At 46.3% G+C, this 20,721-nt stretch overlaps 1 protein-coding gene across 9 annotated transcripts in view; it reads right to left on the bottom strand.

Annotated features, from left to right (window-relative positions):
* Auts2 (activator of transcription and developmental regulator AUTS2) overlaps window positions 1-20,721 on the bottom strand; it is a 1,106,765-nt gene that overhangs the window by 333,059 nt on the left and 752,985 nt on the right. For all 9 annotated transcript variants that reach the window (XM_050166142.1, XM_050166146.1, XM_050166147.1 and 6 more), the window contains exon 5: window positions 13,955-13,984. In XM_050166142.1, coding sequence (XP_050022099.1) covers window positions 13,955-13,984 — 30 coding nt within the window. The remainder of the gene's footprint in view (window positions 1-13,954; window positions 13,985-20,721) is intronic.

Genomic DNA, 20,721 nt, shown 5'->3' with positions numbered 1-20,721 from the left:
CACCCACACTTCTTTTTTCTTTTCTTCTGAGACAGAGTCTTATGTAGCTCTCTGGCTGTGCTCCAACTCATTATATAGCCAAGGGTGATCTTAAACTCCCAATCCTCCCGCCCCCACCTCCAGAGCAAGGGATGACAGGCTTGAACCATCACACCCAGTTTATGAGGTGCCTAGGATGGAACCCAGGGGCGGCTTCAAGAACTCCAGACAAGCACTCTACCAACTGAACCACTGGGTCTCATCTCTAGCCCCTACACTGAATTCTTTCCCAGTAAGAATATTAAGGGATGCTAAGTGGTATGAAGCATTTTGTTGGAGTGACTGTAAGTCTTAACTGATCAAAATAAACGCTTGTCAAGGCCCTTAGAAGAGCCATTTGCATTCAAGCAATGTGCTAACTGTGAACAGGACTTATGACTTAATTAAAGCTCATCACAGGCTGTCTTCACTGAGCAATATTTTGTTGGATGTTAGCTGAGTTACAACTGAAAAGTGACAAAACACTCTTTGAACGTTTCCTTTTATGCCAACATGTTATGATGTCCCCGGTCTTCACCCTTCAGCTTTCAGGCTTGTTAGAATGCGCTATGAGTGAGAGTCCTGCTTGGTGGCAGATAGGACGGCCTCCAAGGTCGACCAAGGAAGGTTAAACCTTGGTCTGGGGCCAGCATGATGGGGCAGCAGGTGGAGGTGCTTGCTTCCAGGCCCGAGGACTTGAGTTTAATCCCCATGGGGTGGAAGAGTGAACTGACTCCCACAAGTTGTAAACTGACCTACATGTGCGTATGTGTGCACGTGCACACACACACACACATACACACCTTGATCTATCACTGGTGTGGGTGAGACTGTGGGTGCACAGATCTCCTTTACTCCTCAATAATTATCAGTTATCAACTATATGAAGGCTGCATTTGGATCTCAATAGTAGGTGTGTATAAAGTACATTTAGCTGTGCCTTAGGTAAATCCTTTTATTTCTAACAGACAGGATAAAAATCTCATAGGTAATAAGAAATGGGTCAGGAACCCATTTCTGCCATTAGTATATAAAGTTACAAAGCTTCTTTGGAACCTCAGCATCCTTATAAATAAAATAGGGGTCTTCATGCCTATACAGCTTCCCATAGAGACATGCTAGAATGTGCAGAATGTTTGGGAAGATGTTTTTGGCCTTACTGTGCCTTTGGAGACATGGTCTCATGTAGCCTAGGATTTTTTTGAGCTTGTTGTGTAGCCAAGAACTACCTTGACTTCCTGACCCTCTTGCTTCTGTGAGAATATTGTCATCACAGTTGTGTGCTACCATATCCGGTTTATATGGTGCTGGGTTACCTAATCCAGGTCTTTGTGCATTTGTAGCCCACCCTGGATCAACTAAGCTATGGCACCAGTCCTTTTGCTGACATCACAGTTTTGACCAAGGGTCTCAGACTGGCCTTGAACTTTCACTGTAACCAAAGATGACCTTGAACTCTTGTTCCTCCTTCCTCCACTTCCTAAGTGCTGGCAACACCACTCCCAGTCTATGAGGTAATAAGAATCAAACCCAGAGCTTTGTGTATGCTACCTAAATGCTCTATTGACTGAGCTACAACCCCAGCCTTTTGTTTTTGCTGTGGTTAAAGCAGAGGCTCTTATAATCCAGCTTGGTCTTAACCTTCGTATGAAGCTGACCTTTGAATTTCTGATCCTCCTGCCTCCTCCGCCAGTGTTAGGATTACCTGTGTCCTTCACCACCCGGCTTATTAAATGCTCCGTCCAGCTCCACAAACAGCATGGATTCTAGCACACTGAAGACTCTTACTCCCTTAGTTTAGTCTGGCCTCTGACAAACAAAACCAAGGAGAATTTGCCCAGGGCTTGGTAGTGACCTCCTTACCCTGGCATCTCCTTGGAGAAGGACCGATTTCCCATATCCTATGAGCTGATGCACAGGATAGCTCCCACTGCAGGATCCACTTCAGTCAGCCCCTGGTTACCTACACAGGGCAGCCTGTCACCTGTCAGCCTGAGGTATCTAGAGACACATACACCTGCCCTCTATCTCCCAAGATTTTCCCCGACTCTTTTTCTCAGAGTGAGGGGAAAAACAGCCCATCTTAGGCTACCTCCACCTTCTACGCCTCTATGTAGGAAGTCAGGGCCCTTGGGTCCCCTATCCGACTGCCTGCCTGAAGCGCTCACTGGAGCCAGGAACTTGCCTGAGAAGCCAGTAAAATTTTAATGCACTCTGTAGTGCGGTCATGTCATACTCGGTTATGGCAAATAATCCCAGATGCCTGCAGAGGTAAAATGGAGCTGTAATGTGCTTGCCTCCTAACCCGAGCTGACAGCGGTGATGTACGACTACCATTAGCGGAAAATATCACTTCAACTAACCCATGATCCGGCTCCGCTCAGGGTCACATTATCCATGAGGAACAAATTACACTCCCAAAGTAAATACAAATTTTCTATACAAAATGGGTACAGAGAGAGAAAGAAAGGGAGAGACAGAAGGGGGGAGGGGAGGGGACAGGAAGGAAGGGGTAAAGGGGCTATCCATTCTCTTCCTCCTTGGTGTTGACACGGATGATAAAAAACGGGACAATCATTGGCTGACAGAGTGCCATGCTGTAATCAGCTCAGCTGGTACCCACTCCAGCCGATAAACACTATACTCTCCCCTTAGTGGCAAATACATAATCTTTAATGCGAACATGGCCGCTTCAGATATTTACTGCCATTTGGGCTTCGGGGACATGCCTTCTCGCTTTCGGTGCCCAGAAAGGATATGCCCTGTGGCCCCAAGGGATGCAGAGATTGCGCCCAAGGGTCGGGACTGATGCCTGGGTGGATGAGAGGGTTCTGGGTGAGGGAGTGAGGTCAAGTGATGAACAAGGGTCAAATCATCATGTGTGGGAGTGATGGTTATAGCTCATTCCCACGTGCTGGTCACAGATGGACACCAGTCTGGACCAGCCTCATGGGAGGGAGACGCTAAAAAAAAAAAAAAGCCTCTATTCCAGGCCGAGGTCTTCCTGGACAATACTTGGGCATGAAGACGAGTCCCTCTTCCTTTCTGAGACTTGGATACTGAATGTATTCAATTAGATATAATGCTAATATCTTCAGGGTACTTACTGTGTATTGGCATTGGTAGACCGTTGAAGTGAATTACCCAGGAACTTAGTATTTAACTAAATATTATATGTTGACACACACGCACACATGTGTGCATGCATATACTTAAAAGAAAACTGAGTTCCATAAAATGACATGGGTGACGTTTATTCCATTGGTTTGCCTGGCCTATGCATCTACTCAACTATCAAAGTCCACAGGGCAGACTCCACTATTCCCATGTTAGAATAGAACTACATGTCTTAGGTAAAGGCTTTCCTTCTTGCCTCTGTGTAGTGGTTTAGGCTCACGCATCTGAACACTTGCTCTCCAGTCTATGGTAAGGTCTGGGAAGGTTGTGGAACCTTTAGGAGTTAGAGCTTTGCTAGAGGAAGTATATCGCTGGAGGTGTGTTTTGAGGTCTAGACCCACTTCTTGTTCTCTGTATGTCCCTCTGTCTCTGTCTTTCTCTCCGTCTCTGACTGACTCTCTGCTTCCTACGTGTGGATGAAGTGTGAGCTCTCTGCTTCCTGACTGTCTGGCTGGCCTCACACACCCATTGCCATGACTTCCCTACCACGATAGACTATGTCTCCTCTGGAACTGTAAACCAAAACAAACCCTTTCATCCCTAACCCACATATCTCCAGATTACTTTATCGCAGAACAGAAACGAACACACCTTGGATAACTGTATACCAAGCTGAAAAAATAAGAGGCACACACCAGAAGGGCCATGCCTCTGCTACCAGGCGACATGTTGAATCTACTCAGTGCTGACTGTCATGGTGTGGTGTTTAATAGAGCTGGAATCATAGCGAATGGATAGATGATACCTCAAGTCTTCATCCAAACAGCACCCATCGCAGGTTCTAGTGTGGCTCCTGTACATCTGTCATCTGTGATCATTCAGATCTGGAGCCTCATTTGGAGGTTTGGTCCTTAGCTGGGAACCAAGCTGGAGTGGTAGAAACTTAAGGAGGTTTGGTCTAGATACAGAAAGTAGGTAATTAATGTGGGAGTTTGTCTTGGAGTCTAGACGAGGCCCCTGATTCCTCCTTCTTCTTTCTCTCTCTGCTCTGTGGCTACCACTGACTCAGCATCTTTGCTCCACCACACCACTCCCTGTCATAAAGTTCTGCTGGGCCACAAGCCCTCAGCTATGATGCCAAGTGACCACAGGCAGAACTAGAAGCCAAATGATTCAATCTTTCCTGCTTTTATGTATGTGATTTTTCTGGGGATGCTGTTGTTAACAGGATAGGAGGCTAGGCTAAAGTGGAAAAGGACTCATACCCTGGCTCTTGAACCAAACTTACATTCCATTTTCTTAGCATGTAAGATAAAGACATGGGCTTGAGAAGATAAAAGTCTTTGAAGGACTACATGTTGGTCCTCAAAGTACACACCTAAGCAGATCATATATAAAAAGATGTTTGTGCAAGTGTTCTAAATAATGTAGCACACTCTTTAATACATTTCTCTCTCTGTCTCTGTCTGTCTCTCTCTTTGTATGTTTTGGTTGCTGTCTTTTTGTTTTATGAGACAAAGTCTCACTATGTCACACTAGCTGGCCTTGGAACTTTCTGTGTAGACCAGTTGAACTCACAGAGATCTGCTCTGCTCTGCCTGCCTCTGCCTCCCAAGTGCTGGGATTAAAGAAATTCCACATCAGGCTTGAGAAATTATTTCTTTATATTATTATTATTAAGATAATCTTCTTGGGGCTGGAGAGTTGGCTCAGAGGTTAAGAGCATTGCCTGCTCTTCCCAAGGTCCTGAGTTCCCAGCAACCACATGGTGGCTCACAACCATCTGTAATGAGGTCTGGTGCCCTCTTCTGGCCTGCAGGCATACACACAGACAGAACATTGTATACATAATAAATAAATAAATATTTTTTTTAAAAAGATAATCTTCTTGAATCTACTCTCAATTTGTCACTAGTAGCACCTACATGTTGACAGCAAGAGCCCAGAACCTTGAAAAGTCATTAGAAATCTCCCAAAGAAAATAAAGTGCACACTGATCTTGAACACTAACTGTCCATTTCAGGGATTCCCAGTTGATGTGCGTTTCATACGCTTTACTCCCATCTCTGGCAGATCATAATTCAAGCCATGGTTGGGACAACAATGGAGAAAGCTGCTTCTGGCTTCAGAGAATTTGACATTTCACATAATTCTATTGTTAGCAGCTACCAATCTGATTTGGAAAAGTTCGATACTGGACACAAGGGGGAACTTTTCAGATGTAGCATTAATAAGAAGAAAAAGTAATTCATCCATTGCATTTGGGGAGCTCTGTGTGCATGTGCACGCATGCAAATATGCACCTGTGTACATATACATTTAGAAGCCAGAAGACACCACCTTAGGAGCTAGCTATCTTGTTCTTTGAGATAGGGTCTCTAGTGGACTTAGAGTCCATTAAGTAGTCTAGGCTAGCTGCCTCAAGAGTCCAGGGATCTTCCTGCCTCTACCTCTTCAGCAGTGCAATTGCAGGCACATACCACCATACATAGCTCTTTAACATGGATACAGAGATAGAAGTCTGGTCTCCACGCTTGCAAGGCAAGCACTTTACCAACTGAAAAGCTCCTCAAAGGAAGCTGTGAGAGTCTTCTCTGCAGAACAGAGCTGAGATAGTCAGTAATACATCCTAGTACAGACATCTTATTGCACTACTCACACTGAAATGGCACAGTTATGAGGAACAGTTAGCTAAAGCCGTGGTACTATGTAGAAGTGGCAGCGGGACGAACTGAAGCAGCCATGTGAACACACACGCATACATGCCTATGATTAAAGAGAATTTTTCACACCTCTGCTGAGTATAGAGCATGCTCTGCTCTGATATGGAATAAAAAAATACTCTTTGGATAGCCATAGAGCACCACAGGCTTCCCTAAGAAGCTACTGAGATAGGATCTGTCATTTAAAGTGGCATTAGTCCAGATATGTTTGATACCAGGTTTCTGAGGGGCTGTGCTCAATCCCTTAAGGCCCAGAGCCATCAACTCCAGCACACTGGTCTATGGCTCTGCAACTATCCTTTCATGGAAGCCATAAAACCCCAGACCACAGCTCAGCCAAGAGAATGGGGAGGCAGAATCACGTGATCGATTTCAGATGTTTCCAGAACTCCTTTCATAGGTCAAATGAGACTCGTTACCAATTACATGAGCTCATGAGACGTATTATGTAAGTTAGATCTTTACTCAGTTGTTATGCTTTCCCAAATCCAGACTGATGATTGAAGGATGGAGAAAGAACAGATTTCTCTGGTTACAGGAAGCTCCAGCTGAGTCCAGACTCCACCATGCATATGAGAGAAAAAGAATGTGTGCACATATATGACCAGCTGAAGGAAGCAGCAGACAGATAATGAACCACAGGCACATTCCCTTCAGTTACGTACATGAACCAACACACAGGTGCCCAAGTCTGTCCACTATGCCTTTTCTCCCTTCATGTATTCAAAAGAGATTAAAGAATGAAATAGCTCTTGTGATATGCTATTGCCATCCAGTCAAGAGAAAAACACTGGCAATCATGAGGCTGGAGATATAGCTAAGTAGGAAGCATGCTTGCCTATCATGCACAAAGGCCTGGGATCCATCCCCAGCAATGCGTAAGCCAGATGTAGTGGTAAATGCCTGTAATCCAAGAACTTGGGGATCAGGAGGATCAGAAGCTCAAAGTAATCCTTGACTCCATAAGACACCCCACCTACACACGCATGCATGCATACACACAGGCACACATGCATGTACACACACACACACACCACACACATCATATACTTATACTTTGGATTATGTCTTGCTGTTGAGGTAGACACCTATATGGAAAATCCAGGACATCCAATGTAAGACAACTAATCCAACAGTAAATGCCAACTATAAACAGTAATGCCAAGGCTCAGTACCATCGGGTGGTTTGTCTATAGCCTGGGAGCTAGCTGGCTCAAAGAAATCAGAAACTAGACTTCAAGGGCCCCTCTCTAAGATCCATCACTGTGAAAAATGAAATGTTTCCATGGGATTCCTATTTCCCTTACTTTTCATTCCATTCACCCCAAGAAACAAAAGCTTAGCAGATGACAGCTGGCAAATTTCCAACAATTCCTACCTACATGTAAAAAATTATATTGGGAGCCATTAGGGTGGCTCAGTGGGTAAAACTCTTGCTTCTAAGCTGGAAGATGAGTTCTATCCTCGAAACCCACTTGGTGGAAGGAGGGAGCTGACTCCTGCAGGCCGTCCTCTGTTCTGCACATGTATGCCATGGCACATATGCACTGCCTTCAGCCACAAACAAAACAAAAAAGGTAAGTCTGTGCATTATAACCCATGCTTTTCAGGGATACGAAATGATAGATACTGGAAAGATTACTGCTCACAGACACCCAGTTTTACTCTGGCCTGAAAATGCTATGAAGGGGAAAGGAAAAATATAACAAGGTTCAGGATTTAAAATAATTTTCAGTGGAAATTTAATCTGAGGATGGCATCAATTGGAATTTGGGGTGGATACGGGGATAATTAGGCCGACTTGAAACACAGTAACATTGGAAGAATAATAAAATGTCATCTTAACCCAGACATAATATTGGAGGGCTGAGGAGAGGTTGACAGGCATTTTGGAAATTAAGACTCCAAAATGAAAAAGCTCCTCAAACCCAGCCAACCCCTGCAGAAACTGCTCCCCCAAATGCTGGGAAATTTACAAATGGCTTAGAAATGTTTTTATAAGAAAATCAAACTGCAAGAGAAGTACAGAGGCCCGGGGAAGAGACTGCACATTTGTTGGAGTCCAGAAAGCAGAGACATTGGGGTGGCTGGGGAATACCCAGGGTTTGAGTGCCAGGCCTCTTCGGCATGTTCTCCCACAGGAACCAAAAAGCAACTCCAGCAAAATCTCCAGGGCTTTTTTTCTGCCCAGTGCTGAGTAAAGAGGTAGAGCCACAAACACAAGAACCACAGGTCCTACACTTTTGGGCGGTGGCTCTTTGCTCTGCTTCTGTGAGAGTTAGACAATGAAGATTCCTTTTCTGGCTGAAATAAAGGATAGCTTATCTCAGTTGTCTCTCAATTAGGGCAACTCTCTCTCTCTCTCTCTCTCTCTCTCTCTCTCTCTCTCTCTCTCTGTGTGTGTGTGTGTGCATTGTGTGTGTGATTGTGTAGAGGGGTTATGTGCGGATGTGTTTCCATGGCAACACAAAGGCCAGAAGAGGATGTTGGGTATATTTCTCTATCGCTCTAAGCCTATTCCCTTGATACAGGGTCTTTCTCACTGGACCTAGAACTAAGCAGATGGCCAGCAAGCCCCACCAACTCTCCTTTCTCCACCTCCTACAACACGGGAGTTAAAAGCACTTATGACCACATCGGTATATCTATGTGGGCGCGAGGATCTGAACTCAGATCCTCATGCTTGTGCAGCGAGTGCTCTTAATCCACTGAGCCATCTCTGTAGCTGGATCAGGACACAGCTGATTGCCAAACCACAGCTGAAGTCTCCACAAACAACACTGAGGGCCTTCTCAGTTTCTGGAATGTTGCTGAGGATGCATAGGCTTTCACAAGGGTAACACATGGCCTGGCAACCAAGAGATAGAACTCTTCCATTATAAGCACAAAGCCACATGCCTCATCTTCAGTTGGACTTTTCAGTGGTTTCAAAGTCGTTCCTGAGCCAAGTGAAGTGTGGTTTGTGTGTGTGTGTGTGTGTGTGTGTGTGTGTGTGTGTGTGGTCTCTGCTGTATTAGGAAAATAAGCCACCCCCTTCTCACATATGTGAGACCATTATAACCAAGAACAACCATTAAAGAAAACATTTGTTTTGTTTTGCTTTTTGAAGACAAGGTCTCAAGTAGCCCAGGATGGCCTCCAACTGACTATGTTGCTGAGGATGGCTTTGAACTTCTGCTCCTCTTGCCTCTACCTCCCAAGAGCAGGGATTATGAGCATATACCACTTGGCTTGGTTTATGTGGTGCTGAGGATGGAACCTAGGGTTTCCTGGCACACTGAGGAAGAGTGTTACTCACAAGGCTCTATTTCCAGACCCAGTTTTGTTGCTAAAATATTAACTCAGGAATAGGGAGGGCATAGGGGAGCGTGTCGAAGAGCGGAAAGGGAAGGGGAAAACTGATAAAATCCTATTTATTATTATATTAGTTAATTATTAACTAAAGATGCATTAAAACTTAAAAATTAATAAATGTAGCAATAAAAGATGAAAAAAATTCTAAAGAGGACATAACACTGGATGGATAGGGAAGGGGGTTGTGCATCTGGGAGGAGTTGGGAGGCAAAAGTGAGTGATATAGATTGTATGAGAGCCCAATTGTGGTGGAGCACAACTTGCATCCCCACAGAAGCAGGTGTGCACATTTCTGTGAGTTCAAGGCCAGCCTGGTCGACACAGCTCTAAGCCAACCATAGCTACACAGGGGGCCTTGCCTCAGACAAATGAACAACAACAACAACAAATACACACTGTACGAAACTCTCAAAGAGCAAATGAACAGAGTGAGAAAAATATTACTTCAGAAGCTGTTTGAATCTTATCTCTGGGGGTGGGGGTAAACAAAATTAACAAAACAACAAAACTACATCTGGTCCCTTGAAGCCTGAATAAGAACGTTCCCCTTCTTATTCAGAGAAGAGTTTGACACCCAGGAACAGCTGCCAATGGGACAAAACCTGTACTGTCTAGTACTTCATTCTCATTTTAAGACAAACCCACCTTACTCTAGTGTATTTGAGTAATATGTGTGGATAAGGGGGTAAAAAGAGGCCGTTTTATGGACCTTGTAGAATTTTGTGCTTCCATCCAGTCTGTTCCAGGAAGTGTCCTTAGGGATGAGAGCTGAGCCCTGGGTTCTTCTGGAGCCCTGTGGGTCTCTTGCAGAACTCAAGCTTTGTGAGCTAGGACCCAGCTTTCCTCCCTCCCAAGGTGAGCCTTGAGCCTAGTAAACAAACCACAGCTCACACTGTGCCCAGGGCAGGGGAGCCTGAAATCTTCTCCTACAAGAACCCGGGCGGGGCTGTGCCATCCCATTTCATACGGGACAATTCCAAGAATCATCCTGCACACAGGAAATTAGGAGACAGAACCAGAAACAAGACCAGAGATTCCTTCTGAGCAGCCGTCCCATGGCCCACAGAGGAGAGAGAGTGGGTGGGTGGAAAGACTGTGACTTTAAACCTTGACATTAACTTCATAACCAAAGGAGGGGTATGGCTTCACATAGCGCAGGTGCTGCCAGTGTTAAGAGAAAAGAGAAAACCAGAGAAAATATAGACCAAGTACGCAGAAATACTATTGTCGCCTCACTGTTCTCCTGATAGCAATTCTTTTCCAGTGTGGGATTGGTGTAATTGCTTAATTTGGATAATAAGGGGGCCAAGTGCTGCCTCTTCCTTGTTCCTAATGACATATGAAGAGACATCCCACATCCAAGATGCTGGGTTCACCGCCTACTTAATTCCCCACCCAATTTCTCCCTTCCCAGGAGTCTTCCAGGTTCTCTGCTGCTAACATGAAATGCGTTCCCGCGGCTGAGGATGCTCCAAGTGGGGTCTCATCAGATCCCTTCCATGTGCGCGTCTGTCTCCAGCGTTTCAGCTGCTTTCCCAGCCCTTTCCCAGATACTTTCCCATTAATTAGTAAGGGTATCATTTTATAAATTATAGCTTCCTATCAGAAGAAAGCAGAGTTTATCTTAATTCAGTCAGCTGTGTGAAATACCGTACCCTAATTTTAGACTGCCGGTTCTGCGGATCCCCACGGAGTAAGAATGACAGGTCTTCCGGAGAGAATTCCCACCAGGTCCCTCCTGCAAGCCTCACTTTTGGCTACAACAGCATCCCCAGTGGGACTTGCTGAAGGGATCCCAGGATGCTGAGTGGCATCTACTTCACTATTAGCAATTCATATTTGTATTCAAATCCTCCAAGCGGTGCCAGCAAGCACCCTGGTGGGCTCAGGGGCTACAGGAAGAGGCCCTGCCATGGAGCAGGCTGACAGGGCCCCTGCAAAGCAGGGAGAATGGGGTTCAGGTTGGCAATAAACACTATCCTGTCTCAGCTGGAAAAGGAGAAGCCTGGCAGACTTAACTACGCCAGGGCCAGGCAGGCACTGGTGCAATTAGAGGCTCCTGGGCTCCTGCTGGGAAACCCCTGGAGAAACACTCTGTCAGGGCACGGATAACACATAAGAGTGTCAAGTGCAGCTTCCAGTTACAAAGGCCTGCATGATCTTCAGGTGCAAACAAAATACAGCCCCGGGCCTAGGCAGGGGGTGTACCAAGCATAGAAAAAAATGTGCCTAGTGACCCTGGCCCTCCCCCACCCCACTGACTTCTCACCCTTGGACCTGCCTGGTACCTCCCTCCTCACAGCCTGGTACTCACCTTCCACACCCGTTCCTTCTAGCTAGCCCTCTACTGCTGCTTCAACCCCCTCGGCTGTCCCCTCCACTACTTCTAATGCCCTCCAGCGGCTTCACTCCAGGAGCTACGAGAGTCCAAAGATCTTGCAGATTAATGATGACTGATGTCCCCAGAGACTCCAGGGGAAGAGACCTGGAGTGGAGGCCAGGCCTGGGGTTCTTCCTTGGGGATTCTGAGGCGTGACCAAGGCCAAGCATTGTGATCAAGATACTGAAGAATGGCAAAGGGGAACTTTTACCACCTTCCCTATTGCAGACAGATGTCTCAATATGGAATTCACTTTAACGTATGTGAAATAGAGCCTCCTTAAGTCACACATGACGTCCTGGAACTTGGAATTCTCCTGCTTCAGTCTCCTAAATACTGGGATGGCAGGCACATACATTCAGTTTTTTAATAAAGATCTCCGGGCTAGGAAAAGAGATTTCTTGGAAGTGCCTGCTGTTCAAACATGAGTTCAATGTCCAGAACCCTCAGTCTTGTAATCTTAGTACTGGGCAGGCAGAGACAAGAAAATCCCTGTAGTTTGCTGGCCAGCAAGCCTAGCTTACTTAATGAACTCTAGGCCAGCAAGAGAGTATATAAAAAATCAGGTAGACAGTACCAGATATTGATGCCCAAGGTCACCCTCTGGCCTCTGCATCCATCTGCACACGGATGCACATGCACCTGCCCATACAGGAAGATGATCACACACAACTATGCATAGAGAGTAAGACCTTGAATAAAACCCACGCTCTTGGAGAAGTGAGCTCAGTTCTTGCTTGCCAGTAAAGGCCTTAAAACAGTCAAAAGGTTTCTGCACCTTCCTGGGTGCCAGAGACACCCCACAGAATTATGGCTACCTTTGCCATATGCCCACATGACCTTGGAGATAGTTCGGGGCATTGAATGCATTTTGCTTGATGTCACCCAACCCTGGCACACATTGGCTACCCGAGGTACCCAAGGTCCTAAGTCCAAAAAGCTAAAATTCCCTCCTGGGAGGGGGCTGGGAGTTGGAGGTAGGAAGCCTCAACTTGTCAGTTAAACAAAAGGAGAGCCCTCAGCCCCCCACCCAGTGTGTACTTCCGCTGTCATCCAACAGCCCATTACCATGTCACAGCACGGCGCACCCTTCCATAGGTCACTTTGTTTAAAATGACATGGATAATGCACATGTCAGCAAGCTGACAGTCCTGGCCGTCCTTCAGAGATAAAAACCTCCAGGCGAGAGCCTGTTCTTATCTGGGGGACACGGCTCTGGTCTATCATCCAAGTCAGGCGGAGCGTGATTTCTCCAGAGAGCACTTTTTTCATTTCCTGATTTTAAGGAAAATCAAATAAGCACCATTTGTCTTCATCTGAATATGCTTGACCTGCTCAGATGATGATGTCTCGAGTTTTATAACGGGCTACATATGCTGAATTCAAATTAATGACAGCGGAGAACAGGAGCCTTCAGATCTCTCCTGGAGGCTGTTGTGGAGGCGGAGGGAGAAAGTCCGAGATGGATGCGGGAACAATCAGTACCCATGAAACCGTGGGATTCTGGGGAGGATCAGCCAGCAAGCCGGAAGTGAAGACCACGGAACAGGGTACAGGGTAAGGGGGGGACTGGCCAATTGTTTGGGCATTGTGTAGCACACAAATTCTGAGATTCGGGTAAGTTTTCAAATTACACATGACATCAGTGAAAATGGAAAAGGCACCTAGTTGGTAGATGCCAACAGCTAGGAAGGGAGAAAAAAAAAAAAGCATACCACAAAGCTTTTGCTTCAGTCAACAGAAAATGAAAACCTACTTTACTGGCTTCAGATTCCATCCTCTGGAGGCTCAAAGCCTGGGTTCCGTCTTCATCCTTGTTGAGCTGTGTACACTGAGGCTGGGCCCCAACCTCCAGGTAGAGGGTGTGCCTGCTAGGGAGATGCCCCCTCCCCAATACCAACCCACGGAAGAGAGCAGAGTCCTCTTGGCCACCCCACCCACACTGCCCTGGGAGGAAATTCCTAGGGCATACTACTGACATTTCTATTAGGAAGCTATGGGAAAGCAGAGCAAACACAGAGGTCAAGCAAAGGGAGGTAGAGATGACATTATAAATACACAGGAGGAAGTTCAATGTTTTCATCATGAACAAAAAAAAAAAAAACAGTTCCTTTTGAAAAGTGTTTTGGGGTCTACGTGTCACCATCCATAAAGTGAAAAGTTAGTGTGATACACAGGGGATACGAAGGGGCATATTTCAAAGAGGTAGATGTCACAGATTTGGCACGGTGTATCTTATCGTGGAAAATGTCACAGTGTGAACAATAGGACATCCTGCAGGAGGGAGCAGGTGCCAGCAGGAGAGTGACGGTGCACAAGGGCCTCATGGACTGTATCTGCAATGAAGGGGGTGGCATCTTACCTTCTCTTCCTGGTCACTGTCACTGTCGCACTGAAAATGAAGACAAGAGAATAAAGGTCAGTGTGGTGATTATGCAATTTGCTTCAGACACTCCACCTTCCCCGGGGGTAGGGCAAATATAGGAAAGGAGAGAAGTCCCTGGGCTGGAAGGCGCTCTACAGCTCCAGGTGTTGAACATCCCTTCTGTCAGTTCCCTCATATCAGTGCCCTGGAATGCCAGGGGTCCACACAGCAGGAGACTCCACTATACAAAAAAAATGTTGTTGTGGTTTGGTTTTGTTTTTTGTTTTTCGAGATACGGTTTTCCTGTAGCTTTGGAGCCTGTCCTGGAACAAGCTCTTGTAGACCAGGCTGGCCTTGAACTCACAGAGATCCGCTTCCCTCTACAAAAAAAAAAACTCTGCAAGTCAAGGGAGCACCCAGCCAGGGGCTAATACTGCCACAGCATGAAGGGGACTCAAGATCTTTCTAAAGGTTCCAGAATAAAATCACTTCTGCAGAAGAATGTATTCTGCCTTCAGCTTTGGATATTGGCTGTCTTTCTCTTGAATCTTTTCTCAAGAAGAAAACAAGCTTTGTACATTGAAATCTCTTGCCAACACTTTGAGGGGGCAAGGCTCCATACATGTGAGGTTGTGATGGTCAATAATGATAATCAACTTGACAGGACCTTGAATCTCCTGTGGGCAGTGTCTGTAAGGAAGGTCTAGATTGGACTAACTGAGGAGGAAAGAACCCCCCTCCAAATGTGGCACCATCCAAAGGACCACAGTGCTAGACTAAATGCAATGGAGAGAGTGATCTGTGCACTCAATTCTCTCTGCTGCTTTTGGATTGTGGGTGCACTGTCACTGTGGTGTTAAAGCAAGATTGGACCCCAAAGGCTCATATATTTGAATGCTTGGTCAGCAGGGAATGGCACAATTTAAAAGGATTAGAAGGATCAGGAGGCATGGATTTGTTGCAGGAAGTGTGTCATTGGCGGTATGTTTTGAAGTTTCAAAAGCTCATGCCAAGCCCAGTGTAGCTCTCTCTTCCTACAGATCAAGATATAGAGCTCCCAGTTCTCCATTTCTGCCTGGGTGCTGCCGTGCTCCCTGCCATGATAATAATGGACTGAGCTCTGAAATTGTAACAAACCCACATCAAATGCTTTCTTTTATAAGTATTGTCGTGGCCATGGTGTCTCTTCACAGCAGCAGAAGAGTGACCTAAGACAGTGACTTCCACCTCACACCCCTACTGCTATTCCTTCCCCACCGTGGTGGGCTATACCCTTGAGCTGTGAGCCAAAATAAGCTCTTCCATAAGTTACTATTATCAGGTATTTTGTCACAGCAATGAGAAAAGTGACTACTATTGATGCCTGAGGTTAGAAGGCAAACTTCCTGTAGGTGATGCACCAAGAGCAATAAGTAGTATGATAAGCCTGTTGCTCCAGGTTTGTGAAAACCAAAGAAAGAAGTCTTTCATAGTTTTGGGTTTCTTGACAGAGCAGAGAAAACAAAGATCATGCACTCTTTTAAAAACCAAGAGTCTTTTCTTTTTCTGTTGTTGTTGTTTGTTTGGTTGGTTTTTTGTTTTTTTGAGACAGGGTTTTTCTGTAGCTTTGGGGCCAGTCCCAGAACAAGCTCTTGTAGACAAGGCTGACCTTGAATTCACAGAGATCCGCCTGCCTCTGCCTCCTGAGTGCTGGGATTAAAAGTAGGTGCCTTGGTTGCCCAGCAAGAGTGTTTTCTTAACAAATAATGGATTAAACAATGGGGTTGGTGAGACAATTCAATTGCTAACGTGCTTTCCTAGCAATCAATCACAGGACATGAATTTGAGTTGGTTTTCAGGACCCATGTAAAAAACAAAATTAACATGGCAGCATGCATCTGTGATCCTAGTGCTGGGGCAGAGGAAAAAGAAGGATCCCTGGGGCTTTCTGGCCAAGAAGACTAGCACAGTCAGTGAGTCCCAGGGAAAGACCCTCAATAAAAAAGATGAACTAGGCCTGAGGAAAGTCTCTCAAGGTTGACCTCTGATCTCCACACACATGCGTGTGCACACATACACATACATAATACAGCATGGGTTCTGTTAGGGTAAACACAGAGAAGGTGTGATTACATGTAATCCTTTAGCCCGGAAACGCCCTGCCGAGCTGGACTCAACCAAGATGAGACACAGGACAGAGCCTCTGGCTGCTCTGTGGTTCACCCAATGTGGGGTGCAGATGGAAACACTTTGCATGGGTGGTGGAGGGAGAGTACCCACCAGGAAGAGAGATGATCACGGGGGAGAAGTCTGGCAAGTAGGACACTGCCTATGCCAGCACAGTGCCTGGTTTGGGAGAGGGTGAAGCAGATGGCTCAGCAGAGCTGCGGTGAGAGCCGACGGTCTCGGTGATGCATAGCCAGGGAAAGCAAGCGGCAGGTGAGTCTAGGAGGGTGCCAAGGATTTTACTGTGGCCACCTGTATATGGGAGCAGATGGAGCCACCAGTGCAAACAGGAAATGAAACAGAGCTGCCTCGGCAGGACAGAGAGCCACATCTCTCTTCTCCCACATCGTCTAGAGTTCAAAAGGGCAGTACTCCTTCCCCCACATGTTTTCCTTACATTTCTGGGTAGCTATGAGAATCATTTTGGTCAAATGAGAGTTGAAATCTGCAGAGGATCCTGAGGTAGGGGAAGAATGAGGAGAGAAAGAATCTTGGGCCTACAAGATGGCTCAGGGAGGAAAAGCACTTGCCGCACAAGCCTCATGACCTCAGCTTAATCACCAGATCCCAGGTTAGAAGGAGAGAACTGATTCCTGAGTGTTTGTTGTCTTCTGATCTCTGTGTGGGCTCCATAGCACAAGTGTGTATGCAGGCATACCGCACACACACACGTGCACACGCACACACAAACAATACAGATTTATCTAAAAGAGTCTCAATGAAAAGTAGGCAGCTCCTGCCTCTGACCTTCAAGTCTGCCTAGATGAGAACGTGATGTGTTCATCTACAGCTGTCATTGTGTAAATGTGGGGCTTAAATAACCCCCAAAGCCTCCATGCCAAAACACGATGGAGAGCCCAAAGGAACAGAAGAGGAAGAGAAGTCTGACATCATTGAGCCACTAAACCCATGCTAGATTAGACTCCCATTTTTTAAAGAAAACTAGTCATTATTGTTCCAAGTTAACCCCTGAGTGCTACCAAGAGATGCTAATAAAATCTCCATCCAAATGATCGTGTGGAGACCGCCACTTCAGTACTCTGAGCATTTAGGAACTTACATTGAATACTTTTTTTTTTTTTGTCCTTGTTTTTGAGTCAGAATTTCATGTATTCCAGGCTGGCCTTGAACCAGCTACATGCCCAAGGAAGGCCTTGAATTCCTGATCCTCTCACATCGATTTTTCCAAGTCCTGGGGTGAGAACTATAACATCTACCTCTCTCTCTCTGCCTCCATGGCCATACGAGGTTATCGGACACTGAGTGACTGGCAGACCCTCGTCAAGTCCAAGAGCATCATTTCCACCTAGGCTTCCAGTAGCGGCTATGTCTGCATTTCCATTCTGTTGCCCTAGTAATGATTGGTTATCCTATCAGATGAGTTGAGCGGAGAAGACTGGGTGATATGAAGACCCTGAAGGTCTAGAACCGTGGGTGGATGGGGTGGGTGGAGATGGTTGTGTTCTTCTGAGGGTGTAACCGCTCTATTGCTTTTTACCATAAAATCTCAAGTGCATTTTTAAGAGTGATTGAGTAGGGGTGGGAAGAGAAGAGTCTGGAGGTTTTTTTTTTTTCCCTTTTCTTTCTTTTTTTTTTTTTAACTTTGAATTGCTGGGGGATGTGAACCCAGGGCCTATGTATGATAGGAAACTGTACCGCTGAGCTACGTCCCCAGCCCAGAGTGGTGCCTTCTGTCGTGCCTGCTCTTTCCCAGATGTTCACAGCTATCCATACGAGGTTATGACAATGAAGGCTAGAGCGACACATTTCCCTCCGTCCTCCAGGGTCTACGCTCAGGAGAAGAAGCTGGGAAAGAGGGGAAAGCTCTCTCTCCCACCCCCCATCCAAACAGCGGTAAGTCTCTGGGAATGGTTATTTCTATCAAAGCATTAAGCTACCCCGCTTTTGGAGAGTCCAGTTCTAATTTCAAGGTCCACTTAATTCCGTATCAAGTAATTACTGATATACCCAGAAGCACCTTGCCTCCAGAGTTAAGCATATGGTGGAGAACTGAGACCTACTGGTATCCATTATGGAAGCCACACGGATGCCAAGCTGATTACAAATGCTGGGGCTCCCCACATGACACACTCGTGAGTGACAGGCCCCTCGCAAGGCCAGCCAGAGTCTGCCGAAGCACTGTCTGTGGCACCAGGGGCCCACATGGTGCGCTGAGAAAACAGCCCCATTTCTGGTATTAAATTCCCATACTGACCCAAGGACTTTGCCGTGAGCTCAGCAGGAGCTCACCATCCAATTTACAGCTCCACTCTCTGGAGCCTCCAGTGCCAGCCCCTGGCAGAGAGCGATGGCGGTCAACCCCTCCAGCTCATAAATTATGCAAAGGCAATAAATGCGTTCAGCAAACAGCGCCTGATGCTTGCCCAGCCTGGCTCCTCACACACTCTGCAGAAAAAAAAAAAAAGAGAGAGAAAAAAGCCAGAAGCTGGGTGCATATAAGAGGTCTATTCCACTCATAAAGGGGGTTTGTTGACAGCCCCAGACGGAGAGCGAGCTGGGGTCCTGAGCGGGCTTTCTGCCTCGCTGGCAGTGGTTTATAGGCGTGCTTTATGAAAAAGGGAGGCTGTTTTATGGAGTTGGGGTGGGGAGAAGTCATAGTCTCGAATTCACATTTAATACACTGCCCAGCTTTCACACCCCGGGTTCAACCCGCTGTGGATCTTTTTCGGGCCAGATGGTTGTTGGTCTTCAAAGGTTAAAGGAAGAAGTGTCTGTTTCCCCTGTCCCTAGACACCCACTCCAATTTATAAGAGTTCACGCTGAACCACCTCCTGGTTCAGGTTTATGTTCTGGAGGAGGCAGGGAGATGGAAAAGGCATGTCAGGCGCAGAAAGGGGTCCCAGCTGATTCGCCATCTTAAGCATTTTGACATCAGGGTCCTGCCTTGGTTTATTAGCAAGCAGTTTGCCCACCAAATGGGAGCTTGAGGTGTCGGAATGTTCTCCATGACACGGTTTCAAAGCCCTGAGAGAGAAGTGGAAATAGTTTCCTCCATCTTAATAGCAAGAAACAGAGAGGAAGAACAGGGGAAGACTCGTGGTCCTCAGGCCAAGACGGGAATTTAAACCATCATACTTGAGGAATCAAACAGGAGGCCTGCAGTGAACACCACAGGCTTTGAGTGCAGACATAGGAAGAGAAGAATTTCCAGACAGAGCCTTGGCCACCCCATCACGGCTACCATTCAACTGTGACTTCCCTGTCGTTTCATGAACTGGATGTCAACTGTTGAAGGCACTGAGTCCTCCTGTCTCAACTCTTTAAGCCACACAAGAGCCTGATATAGTGGTGGATGCTTGCTGGCAGGTATTTATTTATTTATTTATTTATTTATTTCCTACTTACTTATTTGAGACAGGGTCTCATGTAATCCACACTGGCCTGGAATTTGCTACAGCACCAAGGATGAACTCCTGATCTTCCTACCTTGGCCTCCCTAGTGTTGGCTGGGATTACTGCTGTACCGCTGCACTCAATCTAAGCAGTGCTGGGAATGGAACTCAGAGCTTCTTGCATGCTAGTCAAATGCTCCACCAACTGAGCTACTCCCATGGGCTCTGCATGGATAATAAAAATAAATAAATTTCTAGAAAAATTCAAAAGGAAAACAAGCAGGGCCTGGTGGTACATACATGCCTTAAACCTAGCATGGAGGAGACAGTGGCAAGGGGCTCTCTGTGAGTGAGAGACCAATCTGGCCTACACAAGTGAGTTCTAGGACAGGCAGGCTTACCCAGAGAGCCTGGTTCAAAAATCCACAAAAGCAAAATAATTACATGGAAATTTTCATGAGATTAAAGAGATAAAGGGATGTTATAATAACTTCTCTGGAAGGTTCCTAGAGCTTACTCTGAGCCACCCAACTAATCTCCCAGCAGGTTCACAGTACACAGCTCACCAGCAGGGCTGGGGTGGAGAAGATCTTATCTAACATGGTCCTCCTTCCAGCCACACCCAGTCATGAGACACATCCTCACACCTAACTGTCTTTGTAAGGAGCCACACCCTCTACCCTAGAGTGTCCTTCTCCAAATTTCAACCTAAAAACCTGCTGGTCCTCTTTAAAACAGCTCCCAGTCTTTCGTGATTCCAATGGTTAAAACAATGTAAAGCTTCAGCTTCCCCATTCTGCCCAACAACATTTTAGGGCTGGCCATGGCAGACATCATTCCTGCAGTGAGGTCTAGTCTCAATCATGTTTTACCTCCATGCCTTGACACACACTTGGTGTTCAATTATACTGATAAGTCAATCAACCTCATCCTTTATAAAAGAATTGCTCCATGCTGGTTAGTTTAAGTCAACTCGACGCAAGCTAGAACCATCAGAGAGGATGGAGAGCATGCACTGAGAAATTGCCTCCATAAAAATCAGGTAGTAGGCAAGCCTGCAGGGGCATTTTCTTAATTAGTGATCAATAGGGGAGGGCCCAGTCTTTTGTGGGTGGGGCCACCCCTGAGCTGGTGGTCCTGGGAGCTGTAAGAAAGGAGGCTGAGCAAGCCATAAGGAGTAAGTCCATTAGCAGCATCATTCCATAG

The sequence above is a fragment of the Alexandromys fortis genome, unplaced genomic scaffold, assembly GCF_014885135.2.
Source record: "Alexandromys fortis isolate MF-2015 unplaced genomic scaffold, M_Fortis_MF-2015_v1.1 scaffold_151, whole genome shotgun sequence".
Classification (NCBI taxonomy): Eukaryota; Metazoa; Chordata; class Mammalia; order Rodentia; family Cricetidae; genus Alexandromys; species Alexandromys fortis.
Note: the sequence above shows the minus strand (reverse complement) of the source record. Positions and strands in the feature narration are given on the sequence as shown.